Genomic DNA, 22228 nt, shown 5'->3' with positions numbered 1-22228 from the left:
TCCCACTACTCATGGGTTCCTCCTTTCTCCTGTGTGTCACCAGGCCATAGACATGCACAACCCACTTCCCAAAAAGGGGGCACAGGCCTGGAATCCCAACACCTGGAAGAGAAGGCAGGTAAATTGTGAGTCCTAGACACAGCAAGACTATATATATATATATATATATATATATATATTATATATATATATACACACACACACACACACACACACACACACACACGTAAGTATGTGATGCTTGCTTGATTGGAACCCCAGCACTTGGCAGGAGGATCAGGAGTTCAAGTCCAGCCTTATCTCTATAGCTAGTTTAAAGCCAGATTGGGTTGCAAAAGACCTTATCTCAAGAAAACCAAACAAACAAGGAGCATCCTGTGGTGGCTGGCTCAGCAGCAGCCTAGCATTATGGTCACATAACTGGCCTCAGTGGGAGGCTGGAAAGCAGAGAACTCAGGCAGCCAGCTCCTCCAAGCTCTTCTCAGCTGAGTTCAGACAGCAAATCCTGACATCTAGCCAGCAAATGGCTTTTCAGGCCTTGATAAGAGGCAGGAAGGAAGGCTGGATTCAATGACAACTGAGGGCAGTCTTCAGTAAGCCAGGAGAGACGTGAGGTAGAGGACCAAGGGTAGACTCTTCACACAGCTGAGAGATGCTGACCGGCTGAAGTGAGGGAGACCAAGGCTCCATTCTCTCTTTTATGATTTTAAAATTTTTGTTTATGTGCATGAGAGCGTGTGTGTGTGTGTGTGTGTGTGTGTGTGTGTGTGTGTGTGTGTGTGTGTGTATGTGTGTGTGTGTGTGTGTATGTGTGTGTGTGCCATGTGTGTGGAGACACTGGTGGAGGCGGAAGAAGGCACTGAGTCTCCTGAGCTAGAATCACGTTTGTGAGCCCCACAACACGGGTCCTGGGAATGGAACTCCAGTCCTCTGACGGGCAGCAAGGGATCTTACCTTCTAAGCCATCAGCCACAGGCTCTTCTTCTAAATATTGGTGCTCCCAAAAGTGTTGGCCCCTGCCTTTCAGTCAGGGAAGCCTTTGACCCCTGGCATACTATACAATGACTCCAGCAACCTCACTGCAACCAATTCCAGACCCCTGTCCCCAGGCACCCAGCAGCAATGGCCACCTCCATTTCACAAACCTCTCAACATTTAGTGTGCCTAGAATTAGCCTCCTCGCCCCTCACCAGGCAGCAACTTTGGCCATACCAAATATCACCCCCATAGTCGCACCTACCAACCTCTCCCCCAGTCCGGCAACCCCAGCTTCAACTCTACAAGCCCACCACTCTCAGCACCACCCATAATGCCCTAAATGTCACTCTCTCCCCAGCCTTCAGCTTGTCCAGTCCTCTGCACACATGCAGAGTGCCGTGGCGCCACCGTTGTACACCTGCGACTGCACACAACCTACAAATTCAACATGGTAGAGGTGAAACCACACCTTCACGTCTTCACGCCCGGGGCTGGATGAGGTCAGTTCCCAGGAAAAGTTGAAGCAGAAAGGAAGGGAAGGGGTTAACATTCCTCTCACCATCAGTTCAAGCACATCCATCCAGAAAGGTCTGGGTCTCACCTGCCTGGCAACACAGATGAGCTCTGCAAATCCCAGCAGCCATGGGAGGGCAGTTTTTAGGGTAACTGAGATGGGGGGGGCGCAGGGATGACACACCAACAGCAGAATTTAAAAGGACTGCAACCCCGAGACAAAATGAAGGGATGGAGGGATGAAGGAGAGCACGCTGCGCCCAGAGGGCCCCCAGTCCCTCTCCCACTTAAGGAATGGCACCCACCTGGGAGAGCAGGCAGAGATGGACCCAGGCAGAAAAGCTTCAGCATCTAATTAAACATTTTAGACTCCACTGCACATGAGCAAGGAACCTGCGTCCCCCACGGAACCCTGACAAATGAGTCGTTTCCAATCAATCTATCACTGTAGCATCTGGGTACCTCGGGAAGATGAAAATAAGACCAACACATAAATGAAAACCAATATACAAACAATCGTCTCCCACATAGGCCTCCAGGAAACCACAGGCACGGCCATCTGCCAAGACGCCCATCACCGCTTCCTGCAGCCAGCAGCCCCTGAGTAAGCATAGCTTTATGGTAGATTTAACAACAGAGAACTCTCCTCTGAAGCCTGACTCTCCACTGGTGCCCCTGAGCTGATTGTCCACCCCTCCAAGCTGGAAGGAAACCAGGGAGGGACAAATGAGATGTGGTTTTATATGCTGCATCAGCCAAGGAATGCACTAGAAATAAATAGTGGGGACAGAATGATGAAAGATTGCAAATTGGCTGAAGAGAGAATTCACAGGTTTCTTACATAGACATGGAGATGTGTAAGGCACCATCCCGATGCCACGGAGAGAATGCTTCCAGAAATCATTAGGACATTCTTTGTTTTAAATTATTTTTCACCAAATTTATTTGAGAAGTAGTAGATGGGGTCCCTCGTGCCATGACAACTCATGGGAATTGGGTTCTCCCCTGATGCCATTTGGGCCCCTGGGATCGAAGCAAGCACCACTCCCCAGCCCAGTGGGAGCATATTCTCAAGCCCTGGTGGCTTCTGCCACAGGTAGCCTCAACAGCCTTGGTGTTTTCACCCAGGTCAGCAGCGCTCAGGGTAGGTCACACCCAGCATGGCAAAAATGAGGTAGCAACAGGACCAGGTGGCTTCTACTCTGGGTCCCTTTCTCCTGCATGCCATCAGTTATTGGATACCATAGACAGCAAGCTGCCCTGCTGACCACAGGCTCTCCAGAAGGTCATGAAGCAGTGTGCAAAGGCGGTTCTGCTGATCCAAAAGCATCAGAGGCCACAGCAGGAAGACAAGCAATGGTCCTGCTGTGAGCACTGCTCCTGGACAAGCAAATATTTTCATCCGGGCGGTTTATCCTGTCTGCTCCCCCACCCCCAGCAAAGACTTAGGTGGAACAGGCAAATATTTACACCACTAAGCAGTGCTTCTCTGTCTCTGGGCATCTGTTTGGGCACGGAAGTGACCTGTGCCTGTGACAATATTGTTCTATGAAGCTCTATGAAGCCAGGGGCTCGCCTTTGCCCTTCCTTTAAGCCTACTGTGTAAATGAGACTCCACGAACTGTCTGTGTTTTGAACCTTTTTCTTAAAGTTTTAATGAATCCGTAAGATCAAGGGAACAGCATGTACTCTCGGCTCAGGAAAATTCAGTTTTAACGGAGTCTTTGCCTCACCTTTTCTCTCATCCAATTCCGGTGCAAGACTTACAGATAGATCATCTCCAGCATTCCCCTTAAATAAGGAAAAGATTTCTCTACTTCAAAAGGAGACAGCGCCTAGACTGACAACCACCTCAGAACAGGGACACCTGGTGCACCTCAGACCCACCAGGGAAGTGTGTAGAGGTCTAGTGGCTCATGCTACACCCAGATCAATTAAGTCTGCATCTCTGATTTCATAAAAGGAAGTCGCAGTAGCATTTACCAAAGCCTACATGAGATTCTAGAAGGCAATAAAGGCCAGAAGCCCTGCACTCAAGACTCGGACGACTAATTTTGAATACCTAAGAATATGACATTTCTACCGAGTCCCATCCCAAAGTGAAAGCTCACCTTCTAAACTACCACGGTGGCTTTCAGATGAGGTCATGAGAATATCAACCTCGGAGCCAGAAGACAATGTCTGAGTCTGCATCACACAATGAAAACCTATTGGCTTGTGGCCTGCAGGTCACTTTCCCCTTGGGGTTCTGTCACAGATGAGCCAGGATTATAGTCCTTGATCTAAATATCACAGTCTGTTGGATGGATCAGCTCAAGTCTTAATGGAATGATGGGCCGTGCTACGGACACCACAAACCCGGACTATGTGACCTGAGTGTTCTAGGGTTAGCATCATTCAGCCTGCTCACTTTTCTTCAAAGTCAAGCGCCTAAAGATTATTTTTACTTTTAATTTAATTTTTAAATTTTTTTTTTTTTTGGTTTTTTTCAAGACAGGGTTTCTCTGTGTAGCCCTGGCTGACCTGGAACTTACTCTGTAGACCAGGCTGGCCTCAAACTCAGAGATCCACCTGCCTCTGTCTCCCAAGTGCTGGGATTAAAGGCATGAGCCACCACTGCTCAGCTTAATTTTATTTTTATGTGTACTGGTGTTTTGCCTGCATGTAATGCCCTCAGAAGCCAGAAGAAGGTGTCAGATCTTATGGAACTGGGGTTACAGGCAGTTGTGAGCCACCATGTGGTTGCTGGAAATTGAACCCAGGTCTTCTGGAAGAGCAGTCAGTGCTCTTAATAGTGGGCTGTCCCCACCCCCATCCCAGGATTCTTACATGCCTGGGTGGTACTAGGTCAAAACTCTTTTCAAATTTTGATATTATTATTATTGTATCTCGTGTGTGTGTGTGTGTGTGTGTGTGTGTGTGTGTGTGTGTGTGTGTGTGTGTGTACAGAGGTGCTTTGTGGAGGTCAGAAGACAACCTTTGGGAGTCAGTCTTCTCCTACAATGGGATCCAGGAATCCAGGGGTCAAATTCAGGTCTTCAGGCTCCTGCTGAGCTAACTCACCAGCCCTCAGCATCCTTCTTCGTCTTGCATTCAAGTAGATCACAGAGCAATGCATGCCCCCCACCCATTCCCAGCTACAGTCTAGGGAGGCCAGTGCTGCAAGCTGCTGGAGTCTCCAGACTGAGCTGCTGTTTTCCTGCCAAAACAGGAATGTGTCTCTTTTATAAAGGGTTTCCTTGCACGATGAGGTAGCAAAATTGATTATATTTTACTTGCTGTTTTTAAAAAGGTCTGCTTCTGAAAGGAAGGAATGAAAGCCTTCATTTCCCACTGATTCTTATCATTAAAACCCAAGGCCACTCCAGGGTCGGTAAGGCAAGGGGCACACTTGGGGGACGGCTTGTGGAGAGCCAGAGGGATGGAGGGTTGTGATTTGGGTCAAGAGCGCACATACAGAAAAACGTAACAAGGACTGGAATGCCTTCCTAGAAATTAGCACTTACTAGCAAGGTCAAGGGTTAACCTCTGAAAAGACCATCCCAGGGGTGGGACCAGAGACTTGGGGCTCAGACCCAGCACCTCCCCCTTCCCAAAAAAGAAAAATAAAATTAAAGGCAGGTTGTGCATGATATACAGTGTTGGATACATTTGTATCACCTTGATACAAGCTAGGGTCACTGGGGAAGAGGGAACCTCAATATGAAAAATGCTTCCATAATATTGTTCTGTCAGGAAGTCCGTGGGGAACTGTCTTGGTTAGTGATGTAGAATAGCCCAGTCCATTGTGGGCGGTACCACCCCTGTGCAGGAGCATATAAGGAAGCCACTGAGCCAGCCATGAGGAGCAAGCCAGTGAGCAGCACTCCTCCGTGGCCTGTCTGCTTCAGTTCCTGCCTGCAGGTTCCTGCCCTGGCTTCTTTCCTCAGTGATGGAGTGTGACCTGAGAGTTGTGAGCTGAAATGAACACTTCCCGCCCCTTGGTCCCTGTTTTATCACAGCAACTTTCCACACCATGGAAATCCCTTGGTAACTCAGTAACTGAGTTTATGTGAATTTTTCTTCCTCCCTTCCTTCCTACTGTCCTTCCCTCTGTTCCTTCCTTTTTTTTTTTTTTTTTTTTTTTTTTTTTTTTTTTTTTTTCTAGACAGGTTTCTCTGTGGCTTTGGAGGCTGTCCTGCTAGCTCTTGTAGACCAGGCTGGTCTCAAACTCACAGAGATCCACCTGCCTCTGCCTCCCGAGTGCTGAGATTAAAGGTGTGCACCACCAACACCTGGCTTGTTCCTTCCTTTTTTAATGTGGAGATTTATAAACCAAGTCTCAAAGGTGGTCATTATGCTTAAGGTAAGGAGGCCAAGAAAGTATTTGACTGACTATGAGACCCTGAGGGGCAAGTCACAGTAATGTTGGCAGGAACACTGTGGATCACTTACACGTCTATCTCTTAACACAAAGAAGAGGTGAATCAAAAATGCACAAATAATTTAAGATGTGATCAGTCAGAAGCCAGGAGCCCTTCCTAGAACCCCATCACTGTTGGGTCATAGTTTCAACAGAAAAATCATAGCTTACAGAAAAAAAATAAAGAAAGAAACAAAAAACAATCAACCACCGAGTGTTGGTGGCGCACACCTTTAATCCCAGCACTTGGGAGGCAGAGGCGGGTGGATCTCTGTGAGTTCAAGGTCAGGCTGGTCTACAGAGCGAGTTCTAGGACAGCTAGGGCTGCACAGCGAAAGCCTGTCTCAAAAAAAAAAATCAATTATTCATCCCATCATTCAATGAGGTGCTTTAAATACCACACTGTGCTATGAGGCTATGAGCTGTCCTTGATTTGGTAGTCATTAGAGGTCTGCCTGCTTGCACTTATCTATCAGGTAACAAGCTAGATGAAATGGTTTCCTAGCCAACCCCAGGTTAGAAAATAACAAAATCTGGGAAGTAGGGAACAGCATCAGGAGACAGGAAAAGAAGTGACAGCTGTCAGCTGGCTGGAAGCGGGAAGGGCGCTGAAAGCAGACAAAGTCAGATTTTCAAAGAAAGCAGCAGCCACAATGTTTAATCCACGGTATCAAATAGCTGGGCAGGAAGATGGAGGGCATTGGGTGACCCACAACCAGGAAATTCAGAGCCAGAGGGAGAGGTAGGTGAGGGCAAGAAGGTGAGAAGGAGCAAACACAAATGCTTTTTTTGGTTTAAGAGCTATTATAAAGATACACCTTTGGATTTAAAGGGAAATATACAAACGATGAACAAACACCTGGGAAACAAAAACCTTTACAAACAGAAAATTCTAGAAGTAAAATTATTCCAAATTAAAATACCTGCCTGGTAGACATGAAAAGAGACCACAAACAAGAGAAGAAAAGTTCAATGCACTTGAAAAATAGACCTCTAGGGCAGCATCAAGCAATCTAAGATATATATAGTTACAATCTAGTTACATATAGTTACGTAATTATATATAGTTACAATCTAGTTACATATAACTAGAGTTCTAAATAAAAAAAAGACATAAATTGGATGAAAAAAAATGTATCTCAAGACTTGTGAACTGTCTTTTTTCCAAGCTGATAGAAAATTATCAACCTGTGAAGTAAGATGAACAATTCGCCACCCCATAAAGCCAGGCTTGAGCACACCTTTAATCCCAATGCTCAGCAGTCAGCAGGAGGCCAATTTCTGTGAGTTCCAGGCCAGCCTGGACTAGTTAGCAAAGACCTTGACTCAAAAATACAAAAGAAGGGCTGGAGAACTGTTAAACAGTTAAAAGCACAGACTGCTCTTCCAGAAGCCTAGGTTTTCAGTTCCCAGCACCCACATATCAGCTCACAACCATCAATAACTCCAGTTCCAAGGGACTGACACCCTCCTCTGGCCTCTGCAGGTGCCAGGAACACATGCAATAAGATATATATTTGGGCAAAAATGTCCATACACATAAAAATAAAGAAATATATTTTTAAATGAATGGCTGAATAAAATTCCAAAATAAAATGAAATGTATACACTTTTAGATAATCAAAAACTCCAAGAACCTATTGTCAGCAGACCTACACTGTTAAAAGAGTATTTTCAGGCCAAACAGAAATGAAAGCAGACAAAACACAAACAGAAGAAAAAACTTCAAGACACTAAAAGTGATAAGAATGAGGGTGCACCGGGCAGTGGTGGTGCACGCCTTTATTCCCAGAACTCCGGAGGCAGAGGCAGGTGGATCTCTGTGAGTTTGAGGCCAGCCTGGTCTACAAAGTGAGTTCCAGGACAGGCTCCAAAGCTACACAGAGAAACCCTGTCTCAAAAAAAAAAAAAAAAAAAAAAAAAAAGTGTGTGAAAGCTTTAACTTATGAATTTCTTTTCTTTAGATAACTGATTATTTAAAATAAAGCCAAAAATAATGTCAAGTATGCTTTGGTGTTTAAAACGTATATAGAAGCTAAATAATGACAACAGAAAAAAGACTGAATAAATAGAAGTACATTGTTAGTTAGAGTGTTACATTATAGGACAGACATATCATTTCATGGTAGACTATGATACAGACAAAAGGTTAGTAACTAGGATACCATGTAAGAAGCTGGAGAGATGACTTTCAAGCACCTACTCCTCTTCCAGAGGCCCAGAGTTCAGCTCAACTCCTAGTACCCATGTCTAGTAGCTCACAGTCATCTGTAACTATAGCTCCAGGTATATCTCATACTGTCTTCTGGACTCCTTGGTATCTATACATATGTTGGATACATACTTACAGACATACATATATACACATAAATAAAAAAATAAAAATAAATCATAGTCTTAAAAATTACCTAAAATGATATATCAGATATAATAACTTGATTAACCCAAAAGATGACCCAAAGGGAAGAAAAGAAACAGGATATGTGGAACTAATTTAAAAACTGCTGTATTGGGCTGGTTAAGTGTCAGGAAACCTGGGTTCAATTCCTAGCACCCACATGGTAGCTCACAACTGTCTGTAACTCTAGTGCCAGGGGATTCAACACCTTCACACAGCTATACATGCAGGCAAAACATCAATGCACATAAAATAAAAATAAATTATTAAAAAACAAAATGGTTTGAACACAATTATATAAGTATTACATTAAATGTAAATGGAATAAACTCTAATGAGCAGGTGAAGATTAAATCAGACTAAATCAAGAAAGTGAGATCCAACTTTGTACTCTTCACAATAGACCCACTTTAAATACAAAAATACAAATAGAAGCTGGGCAGTGGTGGCACACACCTTTAATCTCAGCACTTGGGAAGCAGAAGCAGGAGGATCTCTGTCCAAGGCCAGCCTGTTCTACAGTGTGAGTTCCAGGACAGCCAGGCCTGCACATAGAAACCCTGTGTCTAATACAAACAAACAAACAAACCACAACTAGATCAAAAATGAAAGATGGGAAAACATCTCTATCATACTCATTGTGTGAAAGCTGAAGACACTGTGTCAATCAAGGTAAAGTAAACTTCATACAAGGTACACTATGGAAAACAAAGAGACACACCTGTAACAGGAAGCAGGTTGTTTGAAGGCCAGGGAGATTGCTCAACAGGCAAAAGTGCCTGCCACCAAGCCTTAACCGAGTTCAGTCCCTGAGATGTCACCTGGTGGAAGGGCAGACTGACCACCATAAGTTGTCCTTGTCCTCTGACCTACATATACACAATGTGACATACATGCACACAAAAATAAACAAAGTGTTTGGTTTGTTTTTTTAAAGAAGATACAGTAGTAAATGTCCATGTATGTACTGGGTAGTTTAATGTCAATTTTATACAAACTGGAGTCATCAGAGGAAGGAGCCTCAATTGAGAAAATGCCTCCATAGGATTGGGCTATAGGAAGACGAGAAGATTAATGGGTGAGGGCCCAACCCATTGTGGGGCCATTCCTGAGTTGGTGGTCCTGGGTTCTATAAGAAAGCAGGCTGTGCAAGCCATGAGGAGCAAACCTGTAAGAGCTCTCCTCCACGGCCCCTGCTTCCAGGTTCCTGCCCTGTTTGAGTTCCTGTCCTGACTTCCTTAGATGCAGAAGTGTAAGCCAAAAAAAACCTTTCCTCCCCAACTTGCTTTGGTCATGGTGTTTCATCATAGTAACAGTAACTCAAGGACAATATATCAAATAACAAAAATAAAACATGATGCAAAAATAGAAACAGTTTTTTTGTTTTGGGGGTGTTTTTTGTATGTTTGTTTTTGGGGTTTTTTGTTTGTTTGTTTGTTTGTTTGTTTCTTGGTTTTTCGAGACAGGGTTTCTCTGTGTAGCTTTGGGGCCTGTCCTGGAACTAGCTCTGGAGACCAGGCTGGCCTCAAACTCAGAGATCTGTCTGCCTCTGCTTCCCGAGTGCTGGTATTAAAGGCATGCACCTGGCTTAAAAACAGTTTAAATGGATATTGGAATATTTTAAACATTAGGGGCCAAACTATGTCTCAATGGGTAATGTGCAAGTATGAAAACCTGAGCCTGGATCCCTGGCATCCTTGTAAAAAGCACACACACACACACACACACACACACACACACACACACACACACACACACCAGATTCTTGCTGATCTGCCAGTCTAGCCGACATGGTGATGAATCAGGAGGATCTCAGCCTGGTCTACAGAGCAAGTTCTGGGACAGGCTCCAAAGCTACAGAGAAACCCTGTCTCGAAAAACCAAAAACTTTAAAAATTAAAAAAAAAAAAAGAGTTGCCATGGTCATGGTGTCTCTTCACAGCAATAGAAACCCTAACTAGATGGCTGACTATACTGATGTCTTTGGGGAGAAATCAGGATGGAGATGGGGGTAGATGGGGAACCTCTGGGGATGGAGCCCGAAAAAGCAAAAGCATTTCAGAAGGGATGGAACTCAGCAAACTGTATTTAAGGTCTGTGCATTTCAACCTGGTGGTGGTGGTGGTGGTGGTGGTGGCAGTGGTGCCCACCTCTAATCCCAGCACTGGGGGAGGTGGGGCTGGCAGAGGCAGGCAGATCTCTAAGTTTGAAGCCAGCCTCATGTACAGAGAGAGTTCCAAGAGAGCTGTTACACAGAGAGACCCTGTGCATTTCACTATATATAAACTATACTTACTAAATAACACCTACAGCACAAAGCGGTGGAAAAGAAGAGGATATACAGGACCAGCAATGACAGGTAACAGTCCTGGACCCTTCAGGACATGGCTGCATTGCACAGCAGTACGTGCAAAGACCTCTGAGTTGCCAAGAATGGCTTGTGTTTGGTGGGATGCCGCAGAAAGTGACTGAGGTGAAAGGTGAGGAGGGAGAAAAAAAATGCCCTGTTACTTGGTGACTGAAAATGGCAGGCTACTTAGTGAAGGGTTCACCAGGAAAGGAGCTGACCCCGAATATCCCAGATGTTATTCATCTACCCAGGAGGGCACTCGTCAAAATGCCAAAGCTGCAGCTGGAGAGGCGGCTCAGGGGTAATAGCATTGGCTGCTCTTGCAGAGGACCCAAGTTTGGTTCCCAGCACCCATATCAGGCAGCTCACAACCACCTGTAACTTCAGTTCCAGGGGGTCCAGTGCCCCACCAAGGACACGTGTATACACATAAATTCATACAAGCAAGCACACACACACACACACACACAGAGAGAGAGAGAGAGAGAGAGAGGTAAAAGCCACAAATTTGTCCCACAAAAATTTCCACAGATGGTACTAAATCCTGTGGCCAGCCACTCCAGTTTCAGTTAAGAAGCCTCTGCTGAGGTGAGAGCTGTGATGAACACCTGCCTCCCGGTTCTGGGGGGCTCTCAACCCAAATCTTAGACAATACACCCTGGTGGGGGAGCAACAAACAGCTGTAGTTAAGCCACCACACTGAGGCCTACAGCTGCTGCTCTCTTGAAAGGTAGGGACCCCAAAACAGGGCTAATGAGAACACTCTTGCCTGCATAGACTGCGTTAAGAGAAAGGGCTCTGGTTGTGGTGGCGCACACCTTTGATCCCAGCACTGGCAGGGGCAGAGGCAGGTAATTTCTGTGAGTTCAAAGCCAGCCTGGTCTACAAAGTGAGTTCCAGGACAGTTGGGGCTAAACAGAGAAATATGGTCTCAAAAAACAAAGAGAGAGGGGGTAGGGGTGGGAGATGAGAACTATGCCTAAGCTGAGTGCTAACTAGCCCCAGAGAGATGAGACATGAAGGAGGAAGAGGGAGGTGGGACTAGGGTCCTTTGGCTGTCAAAAATTCTTTGTGGAGGCTCCATTATCAGCCATGGAAACGTGGAGCCAAGAAATTGTATTGTTTTCCCCCTAGTTATGCAAACATTTGTGTGTCAAACCTCTGCCTGGGGTGGTGGGAAAGCAGGAGTCATTACTGTCTGAGTGAGCCTGGTGCTCTGGCACTGCAGGTACACAACAAGCTGTAACAACAGCCATCCCTGGCTGTGACGCTCACATATGATCCACATTCAGTCCCTGTCTTCAAGACATGTAAAAAACATTCAAGGCAATCACTGTCCTGAATCCCAATAAGTTCATTATTCCATGGCTAAGTTGTTGCCCATGTGGCTAACAAACACGTGACAGGAAAGAGTTTCCTAAAACTCCCAACGCTTCCCCTACCCATGACCTCAGCTCAGGATGCAGACTGGCGATGTCCCCAAGCTTGAACGACAGTACTCTCAAGGCCTGGTGTCCACCAAGATTACCAAGCAGCTTCTCTGTGCCAGGCTTTGCCATCTATGAGCCTGATTTATTTTTTCCAATAAGAGAAAAGATATAAGACCCTCTGAGCGAAGTGTGCCTAATATATATCACAATATTTATTTTTGGTGGAGTAATAGATCGGTCTTGCGGGAAAGTGGAGAAAAGGCATCTTGTGAACACGGATGTAAATCAGTCACTCTGAACACCTCGGGGAATCTATATTCTCACCCCCTGCTAACTCTACTGTGAAATAAACAACTGACTTCTTTACAGGCCCCATTTTATTTGTTTCTTGTCTAACGCTAAAGACAGAGTTAAGGACAGGAGGCCCAGGAAGTAATTGCTTCTCTAATGCCCAGTCTCCCCAAAAGACTGGCAACCCAGAGAGAAAGTAGAGAGACATCCATCCATCCGCGGGTGCTAACAGCGGCTGGCCCACCGGTGAGGAACCAATGCAGGAAGTTCTAAGGAGGAGTTGGAAGGGTGTGACCGGGCTCAAGACACAAGAGTCTCCTGAGGGATGTGTCCAGTTATTACAGCTTGTCTGCACCTAAATCAAATGAACTACACAGCCAAGGCAAAAGGGAAACGGAGGGGCAGGGAAGACAAAGTATTTTCGATGGGTCTGCAAGCCAGCTCTTCGAGACGAAGCCATTTCGATCTGAGCCATTCCTAATATTAATTATCCTACGCATCTCCCAGACTCCCATTCACATGCTACAAAGAACACAACGCCTTTTAATTTTCCTACCTGTCCCTGGTACTGGTGATGATAAATCAGAGACAGGGAGAAACCACACATGACTAATGAACCAGCCTACTAATGAGGAGCAAAGACCATCCAACAAGATGACAACATCACCTGTCACAGCCAGCAATATCCTGGAGGCTTGGGGGTGGCAGGCCCCGAGGGCAGAGCCAGGGACATGCTTGCCAAGCCAAAGGCACTTTGGGACAATTAAAAGCATCCTCCAGGTGCCTGCTATCCAGGCAGAAAAGAGTTCATTCACCTCCACCCCCTTCAAATTAGCCTTGGAAAATTACTGATCCTTTTAGGCAACCTCTTGGGTGGCTGAGCCATTAAAGCCCTTAAACCTGGTTGGAGGTCCCTGTAAGCCTCCTTGGGAACACAGGTGCTCTTGGGGCAATGATCCAGTCTCAACTACCAGCAGCCATAACTGTTCATTTACAGATCTCTCCCTCTCCTCTTCTCTCCTCTCCTCCCCTCTCTCCCTCTTTCTGTGTGTGTGTGTGTGTGTGTGTGTGTGTGTGTGTGTGTGTGTGTGTGTGTGCTGCATGTTAAGAGAAGGTGCACAAGCCCACGTATGCGTGCATATGGGGCCAGAGGTCAACCTCACGCTGTTATCCGTCTTGCTTGTGCTTTACCTCTAAGAACAGCAATTCTTTTTACATTTATTTATTTTGTTTACAGGGAGGGGTGCAACACACATGTCGTAGCACCACAGTGAAGGTCAGGGTAAGATTTTTGGAAACAGTGCGTCTCAGGGATCAAAGGCAACTTGTCAGGCCTGGCAGCAGGTGCCTTAACATGGCTCCCCCGCCCACCCCGCAGGCTGACTGACCAATAAATCTAAAGGATCCACCTGTCCCTACCTCCCTATGACTGGGATAAGAAGGACACAGCATCAAGCTCTGCTTTTTGACATGGTTTCTGAGGTTCAAACTCAAGTCCTGAAGAACTTTACCAACTGACCAATCTCAGCTGTCTTAGGTTTCTATTGCTGTGAAGAGACACCATGAGCACCACAACTCTTATAAAGGACAGCATCTAATTGTGGTGGCTCACTTACAGTTTAGAGTTTCAGTTCATTATCATCATGGCAGGACAAGGCAGCCTGCAGGCAGACATGGTGATGAAGTGGTAGCTAAAAGTCCTTCATCTTACAGGCAACAGGAAATCGACTGCAATACGGGGTGATATCTTGAGCATAGGAAACCTCAAAACCTGCCCCCTCAGTGACACACCCTCCAGCACCCTACTCCAACAAAGCCACACATCCTAATAGTGCCGTTCCCTATGACATTACAGGGGTCAATTACATTCAAACTACCACATCAGCCCAATATATAGATCTTGAATAAAACTGAATTGGTATTCAAGTATCTGGGCCAACTAAATGTCACACCAGATCCAAGTACTAGGGCAGATCCACGAACACACAGTAAACAGGGAGGCAGGGGGAAGAGAGGAGCACTCTCTGAATTCTGGTCTCTTGGTTTTACCATGTCAAGACCAAGACCTGAACCACAATCAGAGTGGAACCAGGCAGGATTCTTTGCAAGACTGCTGTGAGGTGGTGACACATGAGAGACCAGGGCCAACTGGACAATGAAGCAGAAACTCAATCCAGGTTCTCTTGGCCCAGACAAGCACTTCAGGAAGAGGAACCAGAAGGAATAGTCCTTCCTATAATTTGTCCAACAGTAACATATGGGCTAGGAGAACACCCAAAACCCATGACCAGTATCATGGCTCTAGATTGCCATTCTGTTTGACAAAAGTCCCCTTTATTGGGAGGGAACCACAAGGTTTTTCAGATCAGCAGCCCACCATCATGAATTTAGAACAGTGTAAGTTACTTCCCTGGAATGTGATGCTAACAGAGTGCCCATTCCCAACTCTTCTATGTAAGAAAAGCCTGAGCTTGAATCCACGGGCCATCCCCCAACGGACAAGGACTCCCATTCCTTATCAAACATGTCCAACCTGCAGCTCTCAGGTTGCACATGTCCCAGGACAGCTATGAATGCATCCCAACACACATGTGGACGACACACAAAGCATCCCTATGGGTCCATATGGTCATCAGATCTGGAAAAAGAAGTAGTTAACAAGCCTGCTCTCTTTTGTATTCTAGCTAACATCTTTGCCCTTCATGAGCACAAGCTGTAGAGCCAGCCATTCTACCCCATCTCCCAAGTTCAACCTGAGCGCTGGGAATAACTAAATTAATCAACATTTAGATAGCTATTTATGGGTATAAGCTAGGGATACAATAATATCCATCACTGCCATCAAAACCAACACATGATTGCACTTGACCTCATGGGACCAGGAGGTGCAAGGATGCCTGGTGTCCCTGATGGTCATGGAAGTCTACAGAGGGGCCAGAGCTGGACCAGTGTCCACCAACAGCCTATCACCTCTCTTTCACCCAATCCTACAGGAAGGTTCAGGCAGGAAGGGACGTGACTTGCCTAAAAAGAGATGGCTGGCAGCTGAGACACCGACCCTTGTTCTCTTGATCCCCCATCTCCAACACATTGCTTTCTCCATGGTTCCAAAACCTAGAGGTGACAAAGTATCCCCGACACATGAATAACCACAACCTGCCACTTCCACACATCTTCTCAGCACAGGTCATCTCTCAGACCTGAATGTTCACAAATACATTTACTTGATCGGGAGCCAGTGTCCAGTTTCCATCCACTCCCATCTATCACCCTCTCGGATTCTGTTCCAATGCTTATTTTCACTTTAAAAATCTCATCTTATAAGAACAGGGCTCTTTTTATCTGATGCTAGCTTTACTTCTCCTTGGGTCTAATCAATCCATGTCTGGAAATAAACAAACCAGAAACAAAAGTCACTGGCCTCTTTAAAATGATTCACCCCCAGGCATGACACAGAGAAACAGAAGGAGAACCACGAATAGGCACCTCCAGCAGTAGTCCTACAGATGCCTCCTCTTTTGGGACAGCAGGGACAGTCACCGTATGTTAACTTCTAAAAGACCCCACCCACCATTTTCAGGATGGAGACATGGTGTAGGGTTCAAAGTCAAGTAGCCTGAAAAGACCACAGGTCCCCAAACATAACTGTGAATATCACTCTGAGGAGCTCGCAGTCTCCAAGACAGATCCAGCAGGCTGTGGAATAGCAGTTGCAAGGAACCCCAAGCATGCCTCCAGCTATACCAAGGGTGTAAGGAGATGACACATCACAGCTCCAGATACCTGGCAACAATGTAGCCCTCCTCCTGCTGTGTTATTTCACACCCACCTGCAAAGCAGAGTCCTCACACCTCCTACCAGCCCCAGCCACTGCAGAAAGTTGGAACCCCAGCCTCTGCTAGTAACAAAGGCTGTCTCTGCATGGACAGAGCCAAGTTCCCCTCCAGCAGCCAGGCTACCACTCCCCGCCCCCAGCCAGGGGGACTCCAACCTAGGCTTTCAGAACAGTTGCTGTACCTCTTCCACAGTACTGAACGCTCAATCCTTTTGGAGATCTTTTTGACAATTTCTTGGCAGCTCTAGGCATCCCATGAGAAATGGCATACATGCATGCAATGTGTGTGTGATTGATTTCACTGGGGGCTGCAGCCCGCCACGGAGGTTCAGAAGACTGTAAAGAGGGCCTGTGTTAGGAAGCAGCTTCGGAAAAGAGAAAGGCAAATGGCATAGGTGAACTGGGCACAAGACAGCCCCTTAAAAGAAAGAGGAGAAATGATGTCTCTTGCTTAATTATTGCAAATTCTAGTCTTTGATTAATCTTCGAGAGTTGAGTGACAGTTGGGAAACTGAGAGCTGCTCATGTGCACACATGAGCATGCACACACTAAGGACTTAGCTTCTGCGTGACTTCACATGTCCTGTGATTACTTGTTAAGAGTCTCAAACAGGGCTCTGAGTGGCACCTTTGGGTACAAGCAGACATAAATGGTGCTGAGATGGGTACTGGGAAGAAAGGCAGCTCCCACAGAGGAAGAGGGTAGCGAAGCCCTCCAGTGGCTCTAGTAGATCTTGGCAGGGGAGACCCTAAAGGTGCTGCCTGTTCTCTCTAGAAATGGAAGCAGGTCTGCCGACTTCCTGCAGTAAACTCAGAGGTCCCAACTGCAGCAGTGCTTTCCTTCTGGGTCCCCAGGAAGAGGAGAGCATCCTCTTCTTTCCAGGGAGGAGACCCTGGCCCACTCCTTGCTCACAACCCCCTTGTGGCCTGGGGGTGTCACTGCAGCCCCCTCTGCTATGCTGGCCACACATCTCACACAGACCACTCTTAAGCTGGGGTGGGGCAGAATGTTCAGTACCAATGGCTTCTTGGCAACTGTCTGAAAGCCATGTCCAGGCTGGGTTTGTTTTTGATGTCATAAACTAAGACTGTGACTCAAAGTGATCCTTCGCCAACCCTCTGTGGCCCAATCCTTACAGGGAACCAGTCCACGACCCACCTCAATTAGCCAATAACATCAGAGTTTCTGCAACCACTGCTTTATTGATTATTTCTTCCTCTCTCACACGCAATTATGTACAATTGTTGCCAAAGCTCAGTAGAAGCAGTTAGCGGGAATGCTAGACATCCCTGGTTTGCGAGATGCTGAGAGATTACAAAACAGGATACCAAATACCTCACACATCTTGGGTTTCCATATCCTGCTGGGGCTCGGGGGAAGTCAAGACACAACACAGTGAGGGAAAATTTCTAGTGGCTTCCTCCTGTACAAATGCAAACTCGGGACCTAGAGCCCACTCCACACTAGACGCCCAGCAAGGGAAAGCGTGGAACCCACCAGGGCTGGGGACTCAAGAGGAAAGATCCGCCTAGAGGTTGCGAAGAGGCCATAAGCTAAAGCTCTAGTTACCCTAAGTATGCACCGAGGAGAGAGAGTAACTTTGGAGAGGGAGGCGGTGCTGCAGTGTGCCTGAAGGGTCTCAGGTAGACCAGGAGCTTACCTCTTTGACTTTCTCTCGCTGAGCTCGCACTAGACTCTGGGACTCCTTACTGTCATCATCAGTCCTTGTCCCCAAGACCGGGTGTCGAAGGCGGCTTCGGAAAGCATTGTAGTCGAAACTGAACCGGACGCTCTCTTCCCGCGGCCTGGGGGCTGCAACGCTGTTGCCCTCCTCCCGGGGCCCGGTGGGGCGGATGCGCCGCAGCCACCCTTTCCTACGGAGGACACCGACCCGGCGGCCGGGATCGTCCTCGCCCGGGGCCGGAGCCGCCGGGGCAGGGTTGGGAGGCGACTCCTGCTCGGACACCGGGTGGTGGCCGGCGTTTTCGGCCATCACCTCCACGCCGGGGTGCTTGGTCCGCGAGGCCAAGAAGAAGCGCTTGAGGCGAGAGGAGTGGGGCAGCAGGAACAGGGCGCCGAAGCACAGGGTGACGAGGCCCGAGAGGAAGAGCAGGAAAAGGAACTTCTGCGGCAGCCGCAGCCCCCACGGCGAGGCCGGGACGAAGCCCGGCACTTTCCTCACGAGCATCGCGGCGTGGCCAGCAGCAGGGGGCTGTCAGCTCCGCCGGGGCTCCCGGGAGTCGTCAGAGTCCTCAAGGGTGGGGAGCGAGAGCGCAGCGGAAGGGGTCCCCGGACAGGGCTGCGCACCCCGAGGCCGCCGATCTGGGACCCGCCCGAAGTTCAGGGAGTTTGGAGCGAGTCCTCCCGCGCGAGGGCGAGGGCGGGGACGCGGCGGCCTCGGCGGGGCCCGGGCGAGGGGAGCTGCTCAGCTGGAGCCCGGGCCCCGGGCCCGCCGTGCGCTGCAGCCTGCCCTCCGCCTGGTCCACCGAGCCCGCGCCCTCCCGCGCCTTCCCGCGCCGGAGCTGTCACATGCCGTCTGTGACGCCCTAGCAGGGTGCGCAGGGGCACACGAAGGCCCCTACCCGCCCGTACCCGAAGTTTCAGCCTCTGGAGCAGTTTGCAACGGGAGCCCCCGGGGCTGCAGCGCGAGCACCGCTCCTAGAGCGCGCGCACGGCTGGTGGTGACGGCGCGGGGCCCGGCGATCCGAACACGTCCACAACTTTGCTCCGCGGCGCACAGCTGCGGGACCCGGGGGCTTCAGACGCTCGCGCAGGCAGAGGGATGCCCGAGAAGCGCGTGCGAAGCCTGTAGCTGGCCCCGATCAGCCCCGGGATGGGAGGCTGTCTCTGCGCCCAAGAGCGTGGGCTCGGGCGCCGCAACTCGGGAGGGCGCGGGTCTCCCGCTGCGATCACCTGTTCCCGGCCCCGCGGCTCCACTCGCCGCGCAGCCTCCCCCGCCGCAGCTCCAGACGGGCCGCCGCCGCTCAGGCTCTCACTGCGACAGCGCCGCCGCCCCGCCCCCCGCCGGCCACGCCCTCAGGCCACGCCCACATGCGCGCCCCGCGCCCCGCCTCTCCGCCCGCCGCGGTGCCGCAGTATAGCCAATAGGGAGCCTACCATGGAGGGATGGGTGGGTGCTTGTCCAGGCCACGCCCCCCGCTCCCAGTACTGGCGCTGCGCTCCTCCATCCTGCTGGTTCCAACGGTCCAGCTGCGCGCTGTGGCAAGGGCGGGGTGCAGAGCGAAGCGAGGTCATTGGCTGCCTCCGAGGGATCACCGTTGGGCCACAGTCACCCATTGGTTTCTGCCCAGCATTTGCTGGACTCCGTGCGACCGAGACGCCCCCTCCACCGCCCACCTCCGCCTTGAGCCGCTCTGTGTTTCGGTCTCTCCCGGAAGGGCCAGGAGACCAGGTTGGTCTGGAAGGCTTTGCCCATCGTTGGGCGACCCTGTCACTTCTCAGCACCGGCCGGGGATTTTCAGGTTGTTGGTAGCCAGGGATGCTCAGAGCTCAGACCAGCCACGGTGGTTCCGCTGCTTCGTGCTGGGGGATGGGACTGGCTGGACCAAACCGGAGAGCTGTGGCCGCGGTTAGGTCTGGCTGAATCAGTATTTCCAGTGGTCCTTGAAAACCACCACCAAAAACGTGACCAAAGCTCTTGGGTGGGGTTAGAGAGATGCTAACCTGAGAAGCAAGAAGAAGGAGAGGGACAGAGAGACGCGGGGACCTGGACATATGCATGGGTCATACATACGACATGCATGTACGTACACATTTGCATTTTATGCATACAGAAACTGACGGGGGTGTGTGTGCTTGTATGCAAACATACACTTAATTTCAGCACGGACACCCAAAGCAAAGTGTCTAGACACGTCTATGTTAGCAAACATTGACATGTGCACAGGCGTACCCACAGACACCTCCACAAGCCCACACATACACAGGCATGTGTTGTCAGACACGTGTGACCCAGACTTAAAGCACTGCCATCCGTGGACTTTAGTCTGCGCCTTCCTTTGCTGTTAAACCTCACCGGGCAAAACAACGCTGCTGTGTGGGTTTCATGCAAAACACTTTACAGAGACAACAGCAGAGGGAGAGACAATTTAAGAGGTGTAATAGGCAAGGGGGAAAATATCTGTTTCAGCCGCAATTTAAAGTGAGACGCAGCATTGACAAGACAGAAAATACCGCAGGCAGCCCAGCCAGGCTCTCACCTCATAAATCTTGCCTCTTCCCCGAGGCCTACTGCAGATGGGCCACTGAGACTTCTAACCCCAGCCAGGCCATTGCCAGCACACCCACGCCTGACATTTAAATACCCCTGGCATATAAATTTCTCTCTACTGAAAATAAAAGACAAAAGACTGCTGTGGGTAACAGGTGCAGATATTCTGGTTGCTGGAGATGAATAATCCCTCCCAATACACCTAGCTTAAATGTAAATTTCTACTTCAAATGTTTCAGCCTCTTGTGAGCTTGGCTGGCAGGAGGCAGTTCCCTGGAGTTGGCTAGTCAATGAGGTAAGCTTGTGATCCCAAGACACGGTATACTGCTCAGAGGCCTAGCTTGGCTTCCCTCACATCTCCCTCGCCCAAGCTTCTCACTGGATCCCACAGGAAATGGCTGCCGTGTATTTGGAGAACAAGGCAGGGACTTCTAGTTTTAGCTTCTCTACCATTGTTCTGCACTGAGTGGGATGGGGGGAGGGAGTGCTCCCTGGAGGAGGTGGGAAAAAAGTTGTCTGAACAGGGTGCTCACTGGGATGAGACTTCGCAACCGGTCCCTGGCCGTGTCCTGAGAGTCGGGCTAAGTAGAGCCACAGAGGCACTTGAGGCTCACACTGATAGAATGTGGGTGTTTTAAACATAGTCAGCTCTCTGAGGCACACCTCCTCCTCCAGACCTCTAGTCCCTGTACACCCTCGCACACTGTGGCTCTTCTCCCAGCGGCTGGGTCTCTGCACTCCGGCGTGTGCAAAGACCCTCACGGCAAGAACTGGAGTCTGCCTGGCTCTGTGACTTCCCTGAATCTCAACCTCAATGCCGTGCCCTTGAACCCTGTGTCTGTTGAGCGCATCAGTGAATGAATGAGTAAATACCCATTTACAGAAGAGGAAAAGTGAGGCTCAAGGAAGGCCACAAGCTGAACATTTTCTAGGAAATTCTTCATTTACTCCTCAGAATAATCTTACTCGGTGGGTGTTATTAATAGCTTCATTTCACAAAAGACTTGGAGGGATTTGGGATAAGTGAATAAGTCTTTGTCTTAATCAAGGTTCTCCAGGAAAACAGAACCAATAGAAAGATTTCTTCTGAGAGGTTGACTCACGTGAGTGTGGAGGCTTGGGCTGGAGCCCCAGGCAAACCATCGCTAACTCCAGAAGCACTGAGCATAGGAAAAGGGGGGGAGGCAATCATAGGCCTCCATCTGAGCCTGAAGATCCCAGAACTGGAAGCCCCAACATCCCACAGCAGGAGATGGCTATCTCAGCTCATCCTCCCTTGGTATTTTCTGTCTCTGTGCAAGCCCACACTGGGTTAGGGATAGCCCCTGTGTAGCTGAAGCTAGACCTTTACTCAATCCATGTCCTCCCAGACAGTCTCAGGATGGTGTCTTCCCCGCTATCTAAGCATCCCCCAGCCCAGCCAACTGTCACACAGTTACCCATCACAATATCTTTCTCAGTTGAACTGGAAACACAGCCCAACCACATTTCTACAAAGCTGTTCTGTTCACAAACACTCAAACTGGCGGGTAGATATTACACAAATCTGGCTTCTGGCACTAAGATGAGCAGAGTGTGGTCCCTGTTGTTACTTCTTCATCCCGTGAGAAACTATATTGAACACCTACCTACTATATGCCAGGACCAGAGGAGCTGAGGATTCAGCCCTGAGTAAGACACAAAGCTTCCCTTCAAGGGGATTCTTATTTGGAAGGCAATGCAGATGGATCTGACCTGTTACGAAGGAACCAAGTACCTCTACCCTGGGCCATTGCTCCATGTCCATCCTGTCCAGCCGG

At 48.8% G+C, this 22228-nt stretch overlaps 1 protein-coding gene across 1 annotated transcript in view; it reads right to left on the bottom strand.

Annotated features, from left to right (window-relative positions):
* Man1c1 (mannosidase alpha class 1C member 1) overlaps nucleotides 1–19197 on the bottom strand; it is a 140404-nt gene extending 121207 nt beyond the window's left edge. Inside the window, exon 1 of the mRNA XM_027399656.2 lies at nucleotides 17859–19197. Coding sequence (XP_027255457.1) covers nucleotides 17859–18386 — 528 coding nt within the window. The 5' untranslated portion in view covers nucleotides 18387–19197. The remainder of the gene's footprint in view (nucleotides 1–17858) is intronic.
* Nucleotides 19198–22228: the final 3031 nt, after the last annotated feature.

This window comes from Cricetulus griseus, chromosome 2 (assembly GCF_003668045.3).
Source record: "Cricetulus griseus strain 17A/GY chromosome 2, alternate assembly CriGri-PICRH-1.0, whole genome shotgun sequence".
Taxonomy (NCBI): Eukaryota; Metazoa; Chordata; class Mammalia; order Rodentia; family Cricetidae; genus Cricetulus; species Cricetulus griseus.
Note: the sequence above shows the minus strand (reverse complement) of the source record. Positions and strands in the feature narration are given on the sequence as shown.